A 19,764-nucleotide genomic window follows, 5' to 3' on the forward strand; every position below is an offset into this window, starting at 1 on the left:
GGCCCCCCCAGCTATGCACCATATTGTGCCGATCGGCTGAAACGTACCTATGCCAATGGAGTGCGGGCAGAACCTCCTAGCTGGCTGGAACTCCAGGTAGCTGCTTCCTCATCAGCAGGTTCTTGGTTACATCAACCTGGGCATTAATTCATGGTGAACTCTATTTCTTTATCTGGACTAACTGATGTGTCTATGTCCAGGGAGTGGAAATCAGTTGCAGAAGAACTGAGGGCTGGCTAGGTTGCTGGGGTACACTGTCAGACATGTCCTGGTCTGTGGCTATTCATCCAGGGCTGGATCCAATGAAGGAAGTGATTACTTGGATGTTAGGAGCTATAGACACCTGTCAGGTGTCTGGTCCCTGGAGTGGGATCCAGGGCCCCGTGTTAGAAACCTAGACCCCTTGTGCAGTGCATACAGAGAGTTGGGTGCAGAGAGAGCTCTTTAATCCAACAGATTCCTCCATTCTCCAGGGGGAAACAAAGTTTCCTTCCTCTAGTCCCTCTTATTCATTTAACTTTGCTATAGGCAACGAAGCAGAAGAGACCCATTGTATTTAATGTCACCTTGATGAATGGCCAAAGCATCACAGTCCCTGCGGATTCAGCCTCCATTGCCAAAGAGATCTGCCAGCTCATAGCAGATAAGATCATGCTGAAGGATACATTTGGCTTTTCTCTCTACATTGCTGTATATGACAAGGTAAAGCTTTGACTTCCACCCTTAAATCCTCAGGTTCCGTCCAGGGGTTTGCTCAATCCTGCCTATAGGAAGATGCTTTCTCCATGCCCTGGGAGCTGATGCTCCATTTGGTCATCGGTAAAGCTAAACTTACCTCAATGATGTGGAACTTGCATACAGTGGGTGCATCTACACATGCATTAATCCACTTTAGTCAATGTGAATTAAATCCAGTACCTCTTCCATTGTGAGGTACTAGGAAAATGTGCATTAGCTTGTCTTAATGTGCATTAACTAAAGAGCATGGTTATTAAGTGACATTTAATGTGCATTAACTTAATCTAATGCACATTAACTAAAAAACACAGGCATTTATACACACGTTTTTTTGTCCTGTGATGTGCCAGGGATTCACTGCTTTAGAGCAGACTGGATTAATCGATTAATCGAGTCTGCTTCGTACACGAGCTGAGGTGAACTGTGCTGCACCACGTGCAGTTGTAGAAGCGGCAAAATGCATGTCAGCATGCAGAAAATGGCAGTGGTGCGCCGATGTGTGTTAGTTCAAAAGTGTGCCACCACCATTTTCTCAGCACTGACGCACATTTCACCTTTTATACAACTACAAGCATCACAGTGGCGGGCACTTTTCAAAGTGCCTGGTGCTGTAGCGCTTGCATGTGTAAAAATGCCCCATGGTTTTAGTGACACTTTAATGTGCCTTAAAATAAGCTAATGCACATTAAAGCACAGGTGTAGAGGTACCCAGTACGTCCTGAATTTAGCCCAGTGTATGAACTGGTTCCTGCAGGACTTTTCCATTGTTAGCCAACAGGGGAGGTCTAGACATCTGGTTTGCAGTTTAATGAGTTTCAATTATTTCCCTAAAATGGACTGTCCTTTTGCTGTAAGGTTTGGTCATTGGGCAGTGGCCGGGATCATGTCATGGATGCCATCTCCCAGTGTGAGGAGCTAGCAAAAGAAAGTGGTGGCCACGAACGTCATGCCCCCTGGCGCCTGTATTTCCGGAAGGAGATATTCACTCCCTGGCACAACTCCAAGGAAGACCCAGTCAGCACTGATCTCATTTACCACCAGGTCATTCGTGGGATCCGGTTTGGAGAATACCGGTGTGAGAAGGTGGGGATCCTTTTTTTTCTCCTTGTGTAGGAATGGTAGAACATAAGGACTTACCCTGGGGATATGCAGGGAGGGGGACAGACCCTGTGGGGATGGGAGGAAGGTTGTCTACAACTTGGCTTCTCTGATGAAGGGTGTCTACAAATTGGCCTCTTCCTTTCCAAATGACTGCCAACAGCCAGACCAAGACCTGCACAGCAATCCAAACCAGCCTGGCTGAAAGCAGAGAAGTTAAAGTCCCCAGCCTGACTCCAGTCCATGCTATGTTGGATATGGATGGTAGGACATGGATGTGTCCCCTCAGGCATCTGTTAACCAGGTGGCTTTTTGCAGGAGGAGGATTTGGTGGAGATAGGAGCAAAGTGTTGCTACATCCAGTTTGGGGTTTCCATCCGGAATGAGCTGGTCCAGAAGGTGCTCCAGGACTGTATCCCAGTACGGCTGCTGAAATCAAAGTCCCAGGAGAAGTGGGCAAGCCTCGTAACGTATGCACATGCCAAGGTGGGGACCTCGCATAGTCCTTTGGACTGACTGATCTTGAGTGTCCAAGACTCTGTGCTAAGTCCCAGCTTCTGCTTCAGTCATCAATACCAGTTATAATGTGCTTCTGTGGTGAGATTCTGCAGGGAGAGGAGAACTGGCTAGTACCCAGAATTGTCAGGGAGTAAGGACAGACAAGTCTGGTTAATTGCCCCATGTAATTGGTTTGGGATGATTGAGAAAAGGGGCCCACACTGGTTCCCATGAGATTCGCCATGAGGCAGAAAGAGGTGAGTTTATACTGACATCCACTTGCAGCACTTTTTCTTAAGGAGCTCTCACTATGTCCAACTTTGGCAATTGATTCAGGGTGGACACTGCAGGAAATGGCTGTGTTCATCGATATGTTCATAATATGAACATTATGCTGTTTTTTATCTGTGACACAAGCCTTATTGCTTAATTGTAATATTTATACAGCACCAAGGGTGGGATAAATACTTAGCATTCAAGTCAGGAGCAGAGCTCCCTGTCCAGTGGAGCAGAGAATCTCAGTAGCTGTGTGTGCCATTAGCCCTGTGTAAGCAGGATGGTGTAGGACAGTAGAGAATGCTTCTGGTTTCTCATTCTGCAAGTATACTTGTGGCCAGTCTTGCAAAACTCTGAGCTCCCTTCATTCTCTATGCAATTCAGGATAGCTGAGGGCTCTCTGCACGATCAGGCCTGCTGTTTGTCTATCCTCAACCTTTGTGCTTTGGTACCTGATACACAGGATCTGAACTTAAGAAGTCATGGGTTTGTTCTTGTGTTGCAGGCCCCTTACACACAGGACCAGCTCTCCCCTCAGAGCGTGAAAGAGCAGCTTGTGGATTTTGCCCGTTTTCAGTGGCCTTTGCTGTTTTCTAGGTTCTTTGAAGTCACCAAATTTTCAGGTAATCACAGCAGCCCAGGAGCAGGTGAGAGCCTGGGGGTTAAGCAGAAAGGAGGGAAAGGGATGAACAGTGTTTATGAGGTGTTTTTACATTTGTAGGGCCCAGTCTGCCCAAAAACCACTTTATAGTGGCCATCAACTGGAAAGGTATCTGCTTCCTTGATGAGTCAGAAAAGCGGCTCCTTGAGCTTTCCTTCCCAGAAGTCACAGGAATCCACACCACAAGGTGAGTCTCTTGTAGGTGCAAAGTTTGAAGGAAGCTGCTGGACTCAGCAAGGGGTTTTCCACGTAAGATGGAATTCCAGTTCCCTTCCCAAAAACCAGTGTAGTCAGTTGGTCTGGGTCTGGGTCAGCATCCATTAGTGGGACATGTTCTAGGAAGCTTTTGCTTGAATGAACATAGTGATTAAACATGCTCAGTCAGTCCAAAGAAGCTTCCAGGACAGAACTGAAGTATGGCGGAAACCTCTGACCGAATGAACTCACTCCAAAGAAAAATGTTTTTTTCAGTGCCAAGAATGATGTACCTTTGTGGAGAAACATGGGGAATCTAAGTCAATGTGTAGCACTGTGTTTTATGTCCACCTGCCAGATATCTTCCTCTCCACACACCTACTTGTGAGAAGGCACTTGCTAGGAGCTCCTAGCTCTTGTTGGCACAGAGCTGTAGATGCCAGAGCTGTGCCTGCATGCCGCTAAAAGGTCACAGAAAGTTTCCAGATGTTGTGCTTTGTGATCTACAGGGCAGTGAAGTCATTTGGGCAAAGCTGCACCCTCATGACATTGCGGGCAGAGGAGTTTGTCCTGACATCTGTTCACAGTGTGGTCATCGCTGAGCTTGTGGTCATGTTTCTGGAAGGACTGAAGAAGAGGTCACAGTATGCTGTGGCCATGCAGGAGAACAAGCACCAAGGTAACTCTGACAATATGTCATGTGGGCACGAAGAAATCTTGGACAAACCCATAATAAATGCTTGAAAAAGCTAAAAGAGAAGCAGAAAAAATCTGTGAGATCAGTAGTTTGCTCTACTAAGCATCAGTTGTGACCAGCATAACAATATTCAGGGAGGCAGGTTCAGGACTCTTTACCTATCAACTGACTTTCCTTTTCCTTCTTCCTACATATGGATATTGTCTCTGAAGCCCTTCATGCTCCAGAAACTCAGTTTGCCTGTACAGGAGCTTAGGGCTTAACTATCTAGGCACAGTCTCCATAGAAGCTCTATAAGAGCTGAAAGCCTAGAGATTGCTGTGAAAAGCTGTTGACTGAGGGAGGAAGTTAGCATGCAAATGCCTTACTCTCTCAGTTCTCTCTGGATGGGTTTATACCTGAGTATTAATGCGACAGTTCATACCAGAGTTTACTGCTCCCAGGGACAGTGTTTACATGTGGAGCCCCAGCTGGTAGGGGATCCAGAGGGTCAACCTGCCAGCCCGGAGCTGCTCCTACCAGGCTCAGTGTGCTGTGGAGGGCCTGGTGGGCACAAGGGTGTGGGGCAAGATGGCAGGCAGCCCTGCACTGTAGTACCCTCATGCCCCAGCCAGCCCCAGTCACTGTCTACACATACGGAGGCAGAGTAAATAACTTTACCATAGGACAGTACTTGTATCAAGCAGTACTAACCCATGGTGGAGTTAATTAGCTTACTCCAACCTAATAACCCTGCATGTGTAGATGGGGATGCCTTACTGAGGAGCTAATTAGGCAACTCCACAGTAAATGTCTTGTGTAGATGCCCCCTAAAACTTATGAGCATTTTTCCCTGCATCACTGACAATCCCAGGGACAATTCTGCACTTTTTAAAAACAAATGGGAGTTTTGCTGTTGACCTCAGTGAAAGCAAGATGAATCTGGCAGTGGGAATGATGGCTCCACAGGGCATCTGTTTAATCAGCCAGATCTAAAAATATTGCTTTTATACTTCTAAATGAATTTGGGCCTTGCAGGTTCATTGCCTTTCAGATAGAAATCCTATAGCTGTTCTTCTTCAGCTGTAGAATCTGACCAGTATACTGTAGTTCTCTCTTGATTCCAGACCCTGCCATTCTGTCCTTCAAGAAGGGGGACTTGCTGATTCTGGACCAGGACAAAGGGCTGGAAGCAAATAACAAATGGATCTCAGCTCAGAATGAAAGGACAAGCAAAACAGGCATTGTGTCTTTGGAGGCAATCTATATCATCCCTTCCCTCACAAAACCATCTAGTCAAATCCTGGTAAGGAGCATGTGATGTGGACTTAAACACTAGTAGAATGGTCTCTACATCTCAGCAATCTGAGTGGGGGGAGTAATGTGGCAGTACTGAAAGCAGTTGTTAACTGCAGAACTAGAATATGACTTGTCCTCTCAAATCAGTTGCACTGCTGGAACCTTTCATTGGAGCAACAAATCAGTCAGAATTACATGAAAAGAAAAGAAAAAATCTGTAGTCCAGTGGGAAGGGAATCATTTCAAGTGCATGCAAGGAATGATGTTCAAAGTGGTAGTTCACATGGTTGCTGGGGTTTGATGCTCTCTGTTTTTTGTATGAATTGGCATGGAATTGACAGTAGTGCCTAAAGAGGGTGTGGTGAATTGAAGATTCCATTAATACCGGACTTTTAATTTCATCCCTGTTTTAAAAGAAAATACAAACACTCAAAAGCCCTTTATCGAAAGACTTGTTGCAAACAGTCACATGATTTACTGAACTGACTGCCTAGGCTTTCTGCTGATCGGCGATATGTGCCTTTGAAAGAGGAGAGTAGTTTCTTGTTCAGAGTGTTGATTTAAAGTAATACAGCTAACCAGGACCCAATGCAAGTTATCCCCCTAACCACCTTCCCAGTGATCCACTTTATCTGTCCCCAGTTTTAGACAGTTGATGTATTTTCCACTGCAAAATGGAGTACGAGGAACCAACTGGAAAAGATCAAAAAGCCAAGAACAAAGTGGTTTTCTACTGCAAGGGGTGGTGCTAAGGTTGATCAAAACTGGTGTTGCTTGTCACTGTCTGTGCTTGTGTCAATGCAAGAAGGCATCGCAGATGCTCTCTTGAGTCTCTGTAGAGATTCATGGGGGCTGCTGCATTTCAGCAGCACAGAATAATTGAGCTTAATATAAACCGCTGGTCCAGATCCCCAACGTCCAATGGCACTAACCCAAAGAGCCCATTTAGAGCCCTGCCATAGTGTGGAAACTTTGAGTGACTGTACATTTTCAGAGCTTGCTGCTGATGTCACCAGATCAGCGGAGAACAGCCTCACAGAACTCCCGCATGGAAGAGCCCGAGGAAGAGGATCCAAAGGTGAAGCCCTACACTCTGGAGGAGTTCTCCTATGAGCACTTCAGGTAAACCCCCTGTCCATGGTACTGCAGCCTCCTGCAGGGTGTGCAGAGCTCTGGAAAAAAAATGGTATCTGACTGGACTCAGATAATCCTTGCCCCTATCATGGATCTAGTGGTGATTTCCCATGTGGAAGGCCTCTCTAACTGAACTTCTTCTCTGCTCCTTGTGATGAAGTTGACTCAAGTGACTCCCAGTGGGCAGAGATCCTGGCTCTTGAGCTACTAACCTTCCCTACCTGCTGGAGTACTACAGGCAGGCTAGAAGAACCTGAACTTAAATTCTCTCCTCCTCCCAGGAAGCACTGTCCCTAGTTCCAGTCCCTTGCTTGAATTTACCATGTGTTTAAGGCAGAATTGGGATGTACAAACTTTTCTCATCTCCCAGGGTGGGAAGAAAAAAGGATATTTTTAATACACTCTTATATTCTTCTTTGTGCCTTTCTTCTGCCTGCTGGCAAGGTTCTTCATGTAGATGCAATATCTTTTATTAGACCAACTGAGTAGTTAGAAAAAAAGTTCTTTGCAAGCTTTCAGGCACAAGCACCCTTCTTCAGGAATAGGGAGACTCTGCTGTTGTTCTGAGATCTCCAAGGAATGAAAGAAGATAAAAGTGTGACAGGTGGTCAGTGAGACTGTATATAGGTGGAAATTAGGAAAACAATGGATAGAGAAGGGAAGGGAGGGGGGACCAATTTGCAATGCACTCCCATGTCCTCACAGACTTGTGTGCTCATATGTGATACTTGCTTATTACTTCCCTGGGATAGAATGTGATCAGTGATTAGTCAGCACAAGACTGGCTTCTTATTTAATGTTCATGCTAATCCAGTAGATCTAAGCGATCTATTTCTGTCTCTGTTCAGGGTTCCAGAGAAGGAGTCCATCAGCAAAGCTGTCCTCCAGAAATCCCGTGGGCGCAGCCAGCTGTGGGCACACTCAAAGGAACCCCTGAAACAGCCCTTGCTGAAGAAGGTGTGTGCAGAGCCAGAACTTCGGGACCTGGCTTGTCAGACCTTCATTGATATCCTTTCCTCTTCTCCCTCAGCCAGGCAGAGTCTCCTGACTCTCAGAGAAATGAAGAGCTGCCTGTGATAAATCCACATTTCAGACTCACATCCTTTGGAGAGTCCTTCAGCAATTTTAAATATGGGCTCAGCTGTGCAGAATATATGTGGTTAACATGCTTTCATTGCTCCCACCCAGGGAGAAGCCATTCTGCTTTGCTCCACAGCTCCTCCGTCCATTCTAGGGGATCCAATCAGTTTGGATGATCTTTAGCTGTTTGCTGCCAGGATGTGGATTCAGTTTTCCAGCAGTTAATTAGGTGTTGTAGGAAAGGGTGATGGCTTTAACACATTAACCCAGAGCCTCTGAGCTGCTGATAATCCCCCTCTGAGAGGACTGGACAGAGTGGTGCTCAAGTGGGTCTCCAAAGAAGCCATGTAGAATAATCCTAGGGGAGACATTCCAGAGCAAGCCCCTTATCATTGACAGGTCCATGCACAGCTGCCTTTGGTGGTGACAGAAGAAGGTGCAATACTTGGCTTAGTGATGGTTATGCAGGGAGGAGTATTAGTTGACTCCTAGGAGGCAGCATAGGGTGTGGTATGTGTCCGTTACTTGTACAGCAGTGTAGTCAGTCAGGAGGTGGGAACCTGCTGGAGTGACAGCTAGACTACAGTTAGCACCAGTTCCAGGGTTAGGACTGGCTTTCTGATGGTGCATCCTGCACCTGGTAGCTCTCCTTTCCCTTAACGGTACCCTTACCCATCATGAGGTTCATGGGGGATTACCCCTCGAAACAAGTCTGGTCCTCCACGGAGATCACTGACCAGATATTTGTGGTAGCCATCCAGGAGGAGGCACTGCGAGACGAGACGTACTGTCAGATCATGAAGCAACTGACTGAGAACAGAAACAGGTATGGGGCCTGTGTGTGTGGCTTGCCAAGTCCTGGGGTACTAGAAGGATCACCATGACTCCAGCCCATGATCTGGCTGCTGTTTGCATCCTCTCCGTTTCCAGAGCTCTGGCTGTGGCTTTGATCTGCAGAGGGGGTGCTTGTGCACCTGTTTATTTTGGCAATGAGGAGGGCTGTCACCTTCATATCCCAACTCAGCCCCTCACCAGTGTTAGCCTCTCCACCAGAATGCCAGTACACAGCTCTTTGCTGGATCTTTTTATTGCCACTAGCTATTTTTGCTGATCACTTTACAAATGTGTGCTGTCCACCTGGGAGAACAGCTCTATTACCCCTCTCTAGAGTCTTTCAGCCAAGGTATGCCTCTGTTTGTCCCAGTCTGTTTGTGAGGGGTGCTGTAGGACTTCATCCTCATGGAACGTATCACCGCAGCAGCTCCAAGTATTATAATTATGTTAACAAAGGGGCGTTTGTTAAAGCTCAGCCAGATTCTACTGTACTGCGTCACTGTCCCAGTTGGAATTGCAGCTCCCAGCCAGCCATTTTCTGCCTTGCTGTTTCTCTGAAGGAGAATGAGCAGCAGTGTAATTGTATTAAGCCTTGTGCTTGTTACAGTGCAGTGAATTTTACAGGCTGTTGAACCTTGATCTCTAATCAGGGTATCTCTTCAGTTACTGCTTTATTTTGCCACTGTAGCCCCAGTGAGCAATTCAGAGTGTTGAACTGCAATGCTGGCTTGAAAATAAGCAATCCTTAAAATGTGGCCATTACAGTCTCAAGTTTGCCCAGGAGCCCACGTTTCTCACATTTTTTGCCTGAATGTAAATTAACTCCTTACTGAAGATGCTCTAGTTTTACAGTAGTATAAATGAAATAAAAAACTGGCCCTTGGTATATTTGCTGAGATCAGTGATCTCATCAAAATCTTCATGTAGATTCAGGGTCAGGGCTGCTGGCTTCACTGGTCAAAACCAGTTCACGGAAGTTCTTGCTCACTAGCACTTCAGAGCCGTTCCAGAAGCAGTATCTGGAATCTGTCCTGTTTTTAGCCTCTTCAGTAGAAGTGTTAACTAAGTTTCAGCTGAAGAATCTTTCTCACTTGTAATAATGGCCAAGCCAAGCAAGCCCAGCTTTGCTGACAGAGCCCAGGCTGGAGGTTAGAGAAACCATCTTTTTACATGTAAATTAAGTAAATTTGATCTGGAGTTGCTAGAGACAGTAATTATGGAACCCTCCCCCCAACCTACCCCACCTTCAATGACAGTCACTTTTCACAGCAGTCATGGTCAAAGGAGAGTCAACTAAAAGGAGAGTGCCTGCATGATTAGCAGTGGGGAACAGCTGGCCAGGAACATGGGAGGACAAACACAACAAATTTGCTACAGAAAGTATGTAATGTGCTCCAAATAAATAAGAGCTTGTAATATCGAACAGACATGAGCAAACACTGTTTTTCCAGGAGGATGGCCCCAAAGACTGCTGCCAAGATAACTGTCAGGCTGGAGTCCATAATTATTCATCAGATTTGCAACTGTCATGAATATTTATCAGTCTGGACTTAGAATAATCATCAGATGTGGGCCTCAGTCATTGTACAAAAATTGCTAGTTAGTTGCTGCATGCAGACTCTGATGATTTGCTGCTTGCTCTGCGAATGGCACAATACTGCTTTAGTGTGGAGCCGTGTTTCCTTTCTCTGTATGTGCTGTGTGGTTTGAGTGTGATTCATCCAGCTGTTTCTTTGTTTTTGTGATCACAGGTACAGTGTGAACAGGGGCTGGCAGTTGTTCTGGCTCTGTACAGGTCTGTTCCCTCCCAGCAAAACACTGCTGACACATGCCCAGAAGTTCACTGAGACCCGGCGGAAGGAGACCCTGGCGATGGAGTGCAGCCAGAGGATTCAGAGGGTGATGAGGTAAAGAGTTCCCACTACAGGCAACCCCATGTGTTCAAGGGCTCTGCATCAGGCTCCCAAAGTTATGAGACTGAGTTAAAATAACAAGCTTTTTTTTTTTTAAAAAATTCACCCGGGGGGGGGGGGGGGGGGTTTTTTTTTTTGTGCGAGCTGTGTAAAAAAAAAAAGTTTTTTTTTTTTTAAAAAATCCCCCCGGGGGGGGGGGGGTGCTTTCTGCTTCTTGAGCCATTAGGGGCTCGCATACTTTAGATTTTCTTCATAACCATCTAGGGTGCAGATAGAAGTTAGGTTTGTTACATGATCAGCTCCTTGAAAGCGCTCTACAGCTGCAGAGCACTTTAAAAGTACTGGATTACAAGGCAAATTAAACCCTCATTAAATAAGCCTTCAGATGAAGGCACTCCAAAGTCGAGCGCCTTTATTAACTTCTGTTTGTTCCTGCCTGGAAGCAGGGCTGGGTTGATGCAGTCTAGTCCTGCCCCCAGTGCTATCTCAGGATGGGAGGGGGAGAAGACAGGGGAGGGAGGTCTGTTTTAGGGTTTACTCAGCCTGCACTAGAATTGTGGGGGGGCAGGTGGATTGGAGACCCCCTGAGGGAGACACATAGCCTCTCTTGCTGGATCGCTTCAAACTAAAGCTTGATCCCCCACATGGGTAGGGAGAGGCAGGCCCCACTGTGTGGGATACATGGGGCTATGATTCCTGCCTTGTGAGAGAAGTTAAGAGTCACCAACAGCATCTACCTCACATGGTCATCTGCACCAGTGCAGTTCAAACTGGGTTGTGGGTGACACCTGTTCTGCACTGGAAACTGACTGCATATGGAGCAGAAGAATGGGAGATCAAAACCACGGGACCTCAGGGGTAGTAGGCAAGAGATGTGCTTCACTGTCCAGCAAGTGTAGTTACCTCACAGCACTGCTTGGCAGCCACAAGCTGAGGCACTAGGGTCATAAGCACGCTCTCTGGGGCTTGGAATATTGTAGTCAGCTCTGGTCCACTTCACTCCCCCCTCCAGAGTGCAAGCAACCCAGTGGGAGCTGTACAGTGTGCGTCTCCCATCTCTCAGACTGTGGGAAAAGCAACAGAAGCTGAGAGAAATCCCATTCCCCTTCCCCTCCACCTGCATACACAGACTAAGGATTTTGCTGGTCTTCTGGTTGACATCACAAATATGACCTGGCCTCTGGGGGCAAGTGGAATGACTGCAGGGATGTCCCCAAGGGATCATGTAGCCTGAGGAGAAGGTCTCACAGGGTCCCTCAGGACTCCTCTGAATAACATGACCCAGCACTGCAGCTAGCTGGTGCTCTGGCAGCAGTATTCCCTGTACCTGTAGCTTGAAAGCTTCCCTGGGTTTTCTGGCTGGCATGAGGTACTCAGATGCCTCAGGCCCAGGTCAGCCCGCACTCTGCTTGTGACAGGCATTTGTTCCAAAGAAATTTCCCAATGAGTTTTTTCCGGCTAATCTCACAGCTCTTTTGCCCCTGTCTCTAAGGCTGGCCAACGTGTCTGGTCTCTTTGCTCTGTCTCCCAAGGCCCAGACTCCACAGGAATGCTAACTCACGGCTGTTCCCACTCGCAGTGGGTGGGATTCCTCAGTTAGGGAGAAACTCCACTGCAAGCATAATTTGCCTTTAAACTGCCTGAGGAGCACAAGGATGGGAAAGCCATTCATTGCTGTTTCCTTGGAGGAGCCTGGAACTCTCCCGCTTCCCCACAGTGTGTGCTGTCCTTCCACTGGCCTCTGCTCAGTGAGACAGTTTCTTTAGAGCAGGAAAGCAGCGCTTTTATTAATGAATCTGTCTTTGAAAAATTGCCTGGTATCTGGAGTGCTGAGGGGGGCCAGAGAATGTGTTTTTCAGAGGCAGTTTTCTTTTGCTGATATTGAAGATCTCCATAAATGCCCATCTGTTCTCCTCCCTCCCCATGGCCAACCTGCTCTCCCAGGGGTGGGGAAAGCACAGCACTTCCTCCAATTCCCCTTAATACCAGAGAAGAGGAAGCCACATTGAGCCAGCTGGTATATCTACACTCTTCCAGGGAGCAGGTCACCACAGCCTCTTCCCTGCCCCTCCTCTAGGCTGCTGGGCTGGGCAGCCAGTAAGAGAGTGCTGTGGGGATTGGTACTCCCTTGCCCTTAGTGATTTAGGGGTGGGGAGATTTCCTAGCTCAGGCTTCAGGGTAGGGGACTCTTACTGGCTCAGACCAGTGATGTTGCTCTACCTTCTCCTTGTGAGGCCTGCTCCTGTCTGATTCTAGGCCAAGAAAGTATGACCCAACACTGATGAGCACAATACGGACCAAATTACATTTTGACATCTGGCCAGCATCAGGCTAAATGATGTTCCATGCATTTTCTGTTCAGTTTCTCTGTCCCTAAATTAAATTCTTGCTTTACTTTAATTACAGAAAATAAGGTTTCAAACCCATTCACTATGTCAGATGCCAAGCCAAGTCCTCCACTGGGGAACACAGGCAGCCTTGTGGGGTTCCATAGACAAGCCCCAGCCTGACAGTGTTGCAGCATGTCAGATTTCCCCATTTCCTGCTGCACATGGCAAAGTATAGGAAACATTGGCTAAAGTATCAGTACCCTACAATAACAAGCTGGATTCCTCTTCACTGTAACTGTACTGAGGTTTGAATGACACAGTCTGCAGACCCAGTTCCTCTTATCCTGCAACATGATCTGTGGCATTGGCACTGTGCAGTTCCCAAGCCTCAGTAATCAGTGATTCCACATCATGATGAGAATATAATGCTTCCTGCAGCCCTTCCAAGTCTAACTCTTTCTGCTGCACCATCAGCTGTAGTAACTAACTACTCTGCACTGGAATTCAGCTAAAATTTCTCTTGATGGTGCAAGAAGTAAAAGAGCATTGAGTTTCATCATTGCCTTTATTCTGGTAGAAACAGAAAGAACAGTGTCCTGTAGTCGTCAAGATCTGGGGTCACAATGCTGAACACCCACACAAATAGACAGGGGAGCTACTTTCCAGTTAACATGGGCCTTAAGACCCACCCATCTAACTAATAGCCCCCACTGTGTGGAGCCAAACGGTGAAAGATACAACATTTTTTGGGGGGGAGGGAGGGGGCAACTAAGGAAAAAGCAGGATAGGAGTGAGATGGGGGTTAAAGGGTCAAAATGTGAAAAAAAAAAGGGCTCTAGAGCAGGGCATGGAGCAGAGCAGCTCTCCTGATGAGGAAGGTACACTTAACCTGGTCACTTTGCAGAGAAGAGCTGGTCTTTAATGAATCCCTCAGTGCCTTGCAGAGGTGCAGCAGGAGTCCTAGCAACTTAGAAGGCAGATTCATGGTAAGCCCTCCCAGGGGATCAGCAAATGCCCAGTGCTGAAGTGGGGTGTGTGTGTTTCCTCTCCCAGGAGTGGCTCTAGGAAGTGGGCTCCCCATCAGGTGGAGGTGGAGGCCATCCTGCAGAACACCACCAAGATCTCGCACAAAGTCTGCTTCCCCAACGACACGGAACAGGTGAGAACTCCTCTTCCTTTCCCTCTCCCAGTCCAGGCTCTAGGGCTGCTTTTCAATGGAGCTCAGGGCTAGTGTGTGTGTGAAAGGACTGCAGGATCTGCCTCTCAGCTGCCTAGATTTGCAAAACAGCTCTGAATTGTCTGCATGACCTATTCCTTTGTCCCTGTGATCCCCTTTCTTCCCTGCCTCATCAACTTGGGGCCTCCGGTATGTCTCAGGCATTTGAGGTGGGAACAAACACCAAAATCCGGAGTCTGTGTCAGACCATTGCCTCCAAGCTGCAGCTCAGCTCCTGGGAAGGATTCAGCCTCTTCATCAAGATCGCAGACAAGGTAATGCCACTCAGGAACACAGCCCAAGGGCAGCCTAGGTTGCTTGCCAGGAGCCAGGGAGGGCCACACTGAAGTTCAAGTAGCAGAGCAGATAATTGCTGCTTTCCTCCTTAATGTAGGGATGTCACCCAGAGGGACTGTCTGGTCCCATCTGGGTTGTGGACAGCAGGACAGAATAGCATGGACTTCCCTTGGCTCATGGGCTGTCCCTCAGCCACTCTGATGTATGAGCGCGGCGGGGGTGGGGGGAGTTGCTTGTTGCACACTACTCCTAAGGTCTGACCCCAAGACTTGTTGTGCATCTGCAGCTCCAGTTGGCCTTAGTGGTCATGGAGGGAACTCACTCTCACCCGCTTCCACTATCCGGTCTCTGAAAAGCACATTTTGGTTAAACTAAAGCCAGGCTGTCTGCACTGGCTGTCTAGCTGTGAGCCTTCTCTTTCTGCTTGTTGTGCCTCAAGGAGGGTACTGTCAGTGGCCTGTGTACCACTGTGCTTCAGGGCAGAGGGAGTCCCAAGTCTGCCAGTGTTGTCTAGGAGGAAATGGCTGAACACTGGCTAGGCAGGGAGAGCTGTCCTTGCTGGAAGGAGATGGGAAATAGGGTGAGGGAAAGCCGTGGGAACAGACTCTCCCAAGAGCTTTCCTTCCTTACCTTTCCCTTTGCCTCTGCTCCTGCTTTGCTTTCTGCACAGTGCGTGCAAATGCTTGAATCTGGTGACTTGATGCTCTCCCTGTGAAGCTAATTCCCTCCTTCTGTTGCTTGCCTGTTCTAGGTGATTAGTCAGAATGAAGCAGACTACTTCTTTGACTCTTTAAAGCAGGTGACTGACTGGAATAGGAAGAACAAGCCAGGGAAAGATGGTAAGGAAGGGTTTTTTTGGAGTGGGTGTGTTAATCCCTAGCAGTGTCCTATGTCACTGCTCACCTGGAGACACTGCAGCCAAGGAATCAACAGGGCCTTCTTATAGAATTTATTTAACCTCTGCAACTGATTCAGCTGGGAGGTTTGCTTTAAACCTTTTAATGATATGGTCCATGTGTGTACTGCTGGGATCACTAGTCCTGGCTTGAAAAATCAGCTGACCTGGTGCAGCCAGATATGCAGAGACATAGGAATGAGCCTGAGTGTGGGCATCTACAAATTTGTTAGACTGGTATCACCACATGCCGATACTCTGACTTGCTGCATCCTTAATGGTGCAAATGACTGCAGGTCACAGCATGAGCTCCATGTGTAATTACTCCCAGGGGAACACATCAAGCACTGCACAAGCTCCCAGCACAACTCTGAACCTTGCTTCTTTATAAAATCATTGTCTGGGTCACTCTAGCAGCCTGTTTAATATTAGTGTTATCTTGTGAAAAGCACTTTCAGGGTAATTAATTTCTCTCCTCATCCCCCACAAGCCTTGTGGTACTGCTTATCAGCTTCCTCCAGTCATAAGTGCAGTGACTGAGAGCAAAAATAGGGTTTCTCCAACTGAATTTTTTTGCATTAATTTACCAACATCTTCTAAATAAAATTAAAACCTGAAACATACTGTCCCCATGACACCAACAGGTCAGCAAGAACTGTCCCTTGGGGACAAAAGTCCTGTCCCTGAGGGTCATTAGGCAATGATTTCTGAGCTGACAGCAGGCTTATCTCCTCAGGAGCTGCCGTGGCTGTGACTTACCAGGTGTATTTCATGAGGAAGCTGTGGCTGAACGTATCTCCAGGGAAAGACTTGAAGGCTGACTCCATCTTTCATTACCATCAGGTAAATGTAGGCAGTAAAGAAGCCCATGACACCCTGGGCCATCGAGGCAATACTGTGGCAAAGCTTACCCTACTGAAATATTTCTTGCTATTTCCAAGTATCTCTAGGGACAAGCAGCTTAAAACACACAATAAACGTAATAATCAGTTGCTTTCTGTTGGTGCAGAATGACCTTCTGGGGCAGAGGTCAGCCTTGAGTCTCAGGCCTACCTTTTGGTTTCATGTCTGTACTGTACTGTACTGTACTGGCCCCAGACCATTCTCTCGACTTGCAGATTGTTTCTTCCAGGAACTGCCAAAGTACCTGCGAGGCTACCACAAGTGCTCCAGGGAAGAAGCCATCCAGCTGGCAGGGCTGATTTATAAAGTCCGTTTTGACAATGACCGGTCACAGCAGATAACTATCCCAAAAATCCTAAAGGAGCTAGTGCCAGACAATCTGCTCCGAGTGATGTCTCAGGAGGAGAGGAAGAAGGTAAGGAAGAAGGTAAGAGCCTGACCCTACAGCTTGATATGAATGGACATTTTTAGAGCCCAAAGAGGGGATTGATGGTGGCCACCAAAACCTGGATGCGTGGCAGTGTTGTTCTCCTGGAGGAGAGCTGGGAGATCTGGTGCACCTTTTCACTGTCCCTCCAGGAGAGTCAGGGAAAGAAACTGCATGGCTGGTGACCTTCCCTTGTACTCCATCAGGCCTGGAGGGGAGCTGCAGATCTGAGAGGATCTTTCCTTATCCTTGATGTCCAGGGGGAGAAACAGTATATGATAGGGGATGCTGGGAGACTTTTGCCTCTCCTTCCATCTGTCCCACTCTGAGCAGCTCCAGGACCCACTTCCTGCAGGCACAAGTTATCCTTGCTGCCACTCTGAGGGTCTTGTTATACCTTATGCTGTAAGCTGAAAAAAATGTTAATTGGCTTAGTGTTGCTCAGCTTAGTGGAGCAGTCACAACTGAAGGTGAAGAACTCTTTCTGCCTGTCCCTCACCTGCACAGCTGTGACTTTCCACTAGAGGCTTGGTGAGCAGGGGTAGGACTAGGAGCTAGGGGCAGGACTGGCTGCTCGCTGCTCCTGCCGGACAGAGCAAGCACTGCAGCCCTGGAGCGCCCAGAAGCCATGATACCTCCTGCCACCACCTGGATCAGTTCACTGCTTGAGCTCTGAGGGACCTGATCCTTTTTTTTCTCTAGAGCCCACCCCACTGCACCAACACTACCTGGGCTGTCAGCCAGGCACTGCCTAAGCTCTGAAAAGGATTGGGCCCCTCAGAGCTCAGGAAGTGGCAGTGCAGGGGGAGCCAAGCTCTGGAGAGGAAAAAAAAAAAAGGATGGGGCCCCCAGAACCTGGACACATGCTCCGGCAGGGCCAGGCAGTGGGAGCAAGGGTGGAGCTTGGCAGCTGCAACATGGCCTCTAGAGTTCCTGCTTACCCTGCGCTCTGCTGGGCTGTGCAGGGTCTGGCTGCTGGTGCCCCCACCTGGCTCACCCAGCAAGACTGCTATGGTTGGCAGTCGCCTGAAGCCTCTGAACCGCCCCTGCCCTTCCTCCCCCCTATAGCAGCTGGGCAGCTCTAGGCATAGAGTGCAGGGTTCAGTGCTGCCCATCTGGGCTGGAGCTGCACAGAGCAGGTGGGGAGGCTGCACTGCTCACCACTGCCTCCCAAGCCTGGTGGGGCTGGGAAGTCACGTTCCTGTACCCCCCTCCCCACCCCAGCACGTTCCAGGGCCTGAACTAGGAGATAGGGGCAGGACCGGCTTGCTGCTCCTCCTGGACAAAGCCAGTGCCAGTCCCAAGGCTCACTTGCTCTGCTTAGGCCCAGTAGTCTGGGAACATGCCAGGGGGTGGGGAGAGTGGGTACAGGGACAGGACTTCCCCCCCCTCCCAGGTTTGGGAAGCAGCTGTGAGCGGTGCAAGCTCCCTGCCGGCTCTGTGCAGCGCCAGCACAGACAGGCAGTACTGAGCCCCATGCTCCATGTGTGGAGCCACCCAGCTGCTACGGTGGTTCAGAGGCTTCAGGTGCCTGCTAACTGCAGCTGTTGCCAGGTGAGCCAGGGAGGAGGAGCCAGCAGCTGGACACTGCACAGCCCAGAGGAGCCCAAGTTTAGCAGGGACCAGCCTCAGGCTGCTCTGCTGCAGCTGCCAAGCTCTACTCTGCTCCAGCCGTCTGGCCCCACTGGGGAGTGTGTCCAGGCCCTGGGGACACAGGCACTTAGCTTGGGGCACACTGCAGTGGAGAGCAGGGCTGGGCACAGGTTCAACTGCCGGTCAGCACCAGCCTACTGCCCCATGCAGGCACCATGGCCTGAGCCCCACCTGAGCATTTGGAGTAGTGAAATGATCCAGGAGGCACTGTGGATACTCCAGGGCTGTGGCATTGGCTCTGTCCAGTGAGAGCAGTGGGTCGGAGGCAGCATGCTGGGCCCTGCCCCCAGCATTCCCACCTTGTCTCAGGAGGAGCCACTGCATCCTGGGATGCCGGAGGACTTCACCTTAATGAAACAGGAGCAAAATTAGGCACACTAGAGATAATCCTGCCCTGGAGTGGTGTAACTTTAAGACAAGTACCAGGTTCTTTAAAGCACTTAAAGGTGTTTATGTGCAGCCAATCCAGGGATTAAGAGCTCCAGAAGCTGCCTAAAACTATCATGTAACAAGCCCCTGAAAGTGATGTGGTCACATGATGATGTTGTGGCATTATGGTATTGCCTCCAGGAGTTGCACTGGATAGAAGAAAGCCTGCTGTCACTCTCACTAGGTTGTTCATGTGTTCCTCTTCTACACAGAACATTATTGCAGCGTACAGCAAACATGAGGGGAAAACAGTGGATGAAGCTAAGGTTGCCTTCTTGAAAATTATATACCGCTGGCCAACATTTGGGTCAGCCTTCTTTGAAGTCAAGGTAAGTATAGAAGGCTTCTTATTCTGTGTGCATTAGTAGGTCTGCCAGCCAGGTTGCTGTTCAGCGGGGATTAGTATTTACCCCAATCTGCCCTTCGTGTGTGTGTGTGTGTGTGTGTGTGTGTGTGTGTGTGTGTGCGCACACGTATATACACACATACATACAAGCATGGGGGTGGAAGGAAGAATGTGACCACCTCACAGACGGGAAGCTAGATCTGGAATGAAATGCAGCACTTAGATCCTTTGTAGTGGAATAGTGGTCCAAGGTCTCTCCTATCCAGTGAGAGAAGGTTCAAATGGTCTGAGGGAGCTCAGCAGTCCCTCCCTACTGTTTCAGTGAAACATAGCTCTCCCAAAGGGCCCCAGGTGCCTCCTCAGGTATCTGGTCTCCCATAGGGACAGCTGAACTGGACACTGCATTTACTAAGGAGCCACTGCAGAGCACTGGGCTGACAGTAAGCTGGGTTGCTGGGGAGGGGGTGCTATATTATATGTCACTGAGAGCCCCTAATTATGTGGGTGCAGTGTTCTTGGTCCTGCTGCCCTCAAGGTTCAGCAAGATCCATGATGGAAGTGTAGTGGCATACTAGCATTTTCACTCTGCAGATTGCCCTTCTCAGGGACAAACACTCCTCCAGTGGCCCACCATCCCCCACTGCCTGGTCCACATCACTTTGTTCTGTGGAACCCTAGAAGGATGCTGGGTGGACTGCAACATTAGACGTACTATAGACTAGAGGCCCTGTAGCCCTGATGCTGTCTTGCTAAGGCTTCAACAGAACTTTGGCTCAACAAGGCCTCAGCTTCTAGCAGGTCTTCTTCCTCCTCTTTAGTTTAAAAAAAAGTTCTCAACTTATAACAAAGCCCCCCCCCCCCCCCCC

General features: G+C 48.6%; 1 protein-coding gene across 1 annotated transcript in view; it reads left to right on the plus strand.

The window, feature by feature from the left end:
* MYO7B (myosin VIIB) overlaps positions 1-19,764 on the plus strand; it is a 69,929-nt gene that overhangs the window by 45,967 nt on the left and 4,198 nt on the right. Inside the window, exons 28-45 of the mRNA XM_014522119.2 lie at positions 1-96; positions 529-702; positions 1,594-1,821; positions 2,155-2,322; positions 3,116-3,233; positions 3,332-3,458; positions 3,976-4,145; positions 5,270-5,448; positions 6,436-6,563; positions 7,424-7,581; positions 8,328-8,481; positions 10,241-10,396; positions 13,786-13,891; positions 14,110-14,223; positions 14,997-15,084; positions 15,877-15,983; positions 16,273-16,458; positions 18,765-18,881. The exon at positions 1-96 is cut by the window's left edge and continues 13 nt beyond it. Coding sequence (XP_014377605.1) covers positions 1-96; positions 529-702; positions 1,594-1,821; positions 2,155-2,322; positions 3,116-3,233; positions 3,332-3,458; positions 3,976-4,145; positions 5,270-5,448; positions 6,436-6,563; positions 7,424-7,581; positions 8,328-8,481; positions 10,241-10,396; positions 13,786-13,891; positions 14,110-14,223; positions 14,997-15,084; positions 15,877-15,983; positions 16,273-16,458; positions 18,765-18,881 — 2,574 coding nt within the window. The remainder of the gene's footprint in view (positions 97-528; positions 703-1,593; positions 1,822-2,154; positions 2,323-3,115; positions 3,234-3,331; positions 3,459-3,975; positions 4,146-5,269; positions 5,449-6,435; positions 6,564-7,423; positions 7,582-8,327; positions 8,482-10,240; positions 10,397-13,785; positions 13,892-14,109; positions 14,224-14,996; positions 15,085-15,876; positions 15,984-16,272; positions 16,459-18,764; positions 18,882-19,764) is intronic.

Source organism: Alligator sinensis, unplaced genomic scaffold (genome assembly GCF_000455745.1).
Source record: "Alligator sinensis unplaced genomic scaffold, ASM45574v1 scaffold237_1, whole genome shotgun sequence".
NCBI classification, from domain to species: domain Eukaryota; kingdom Metazoa; phylum Chordata; order Crocodylia; family Alligatoridae; genus Alligator; species Alligator sinensis.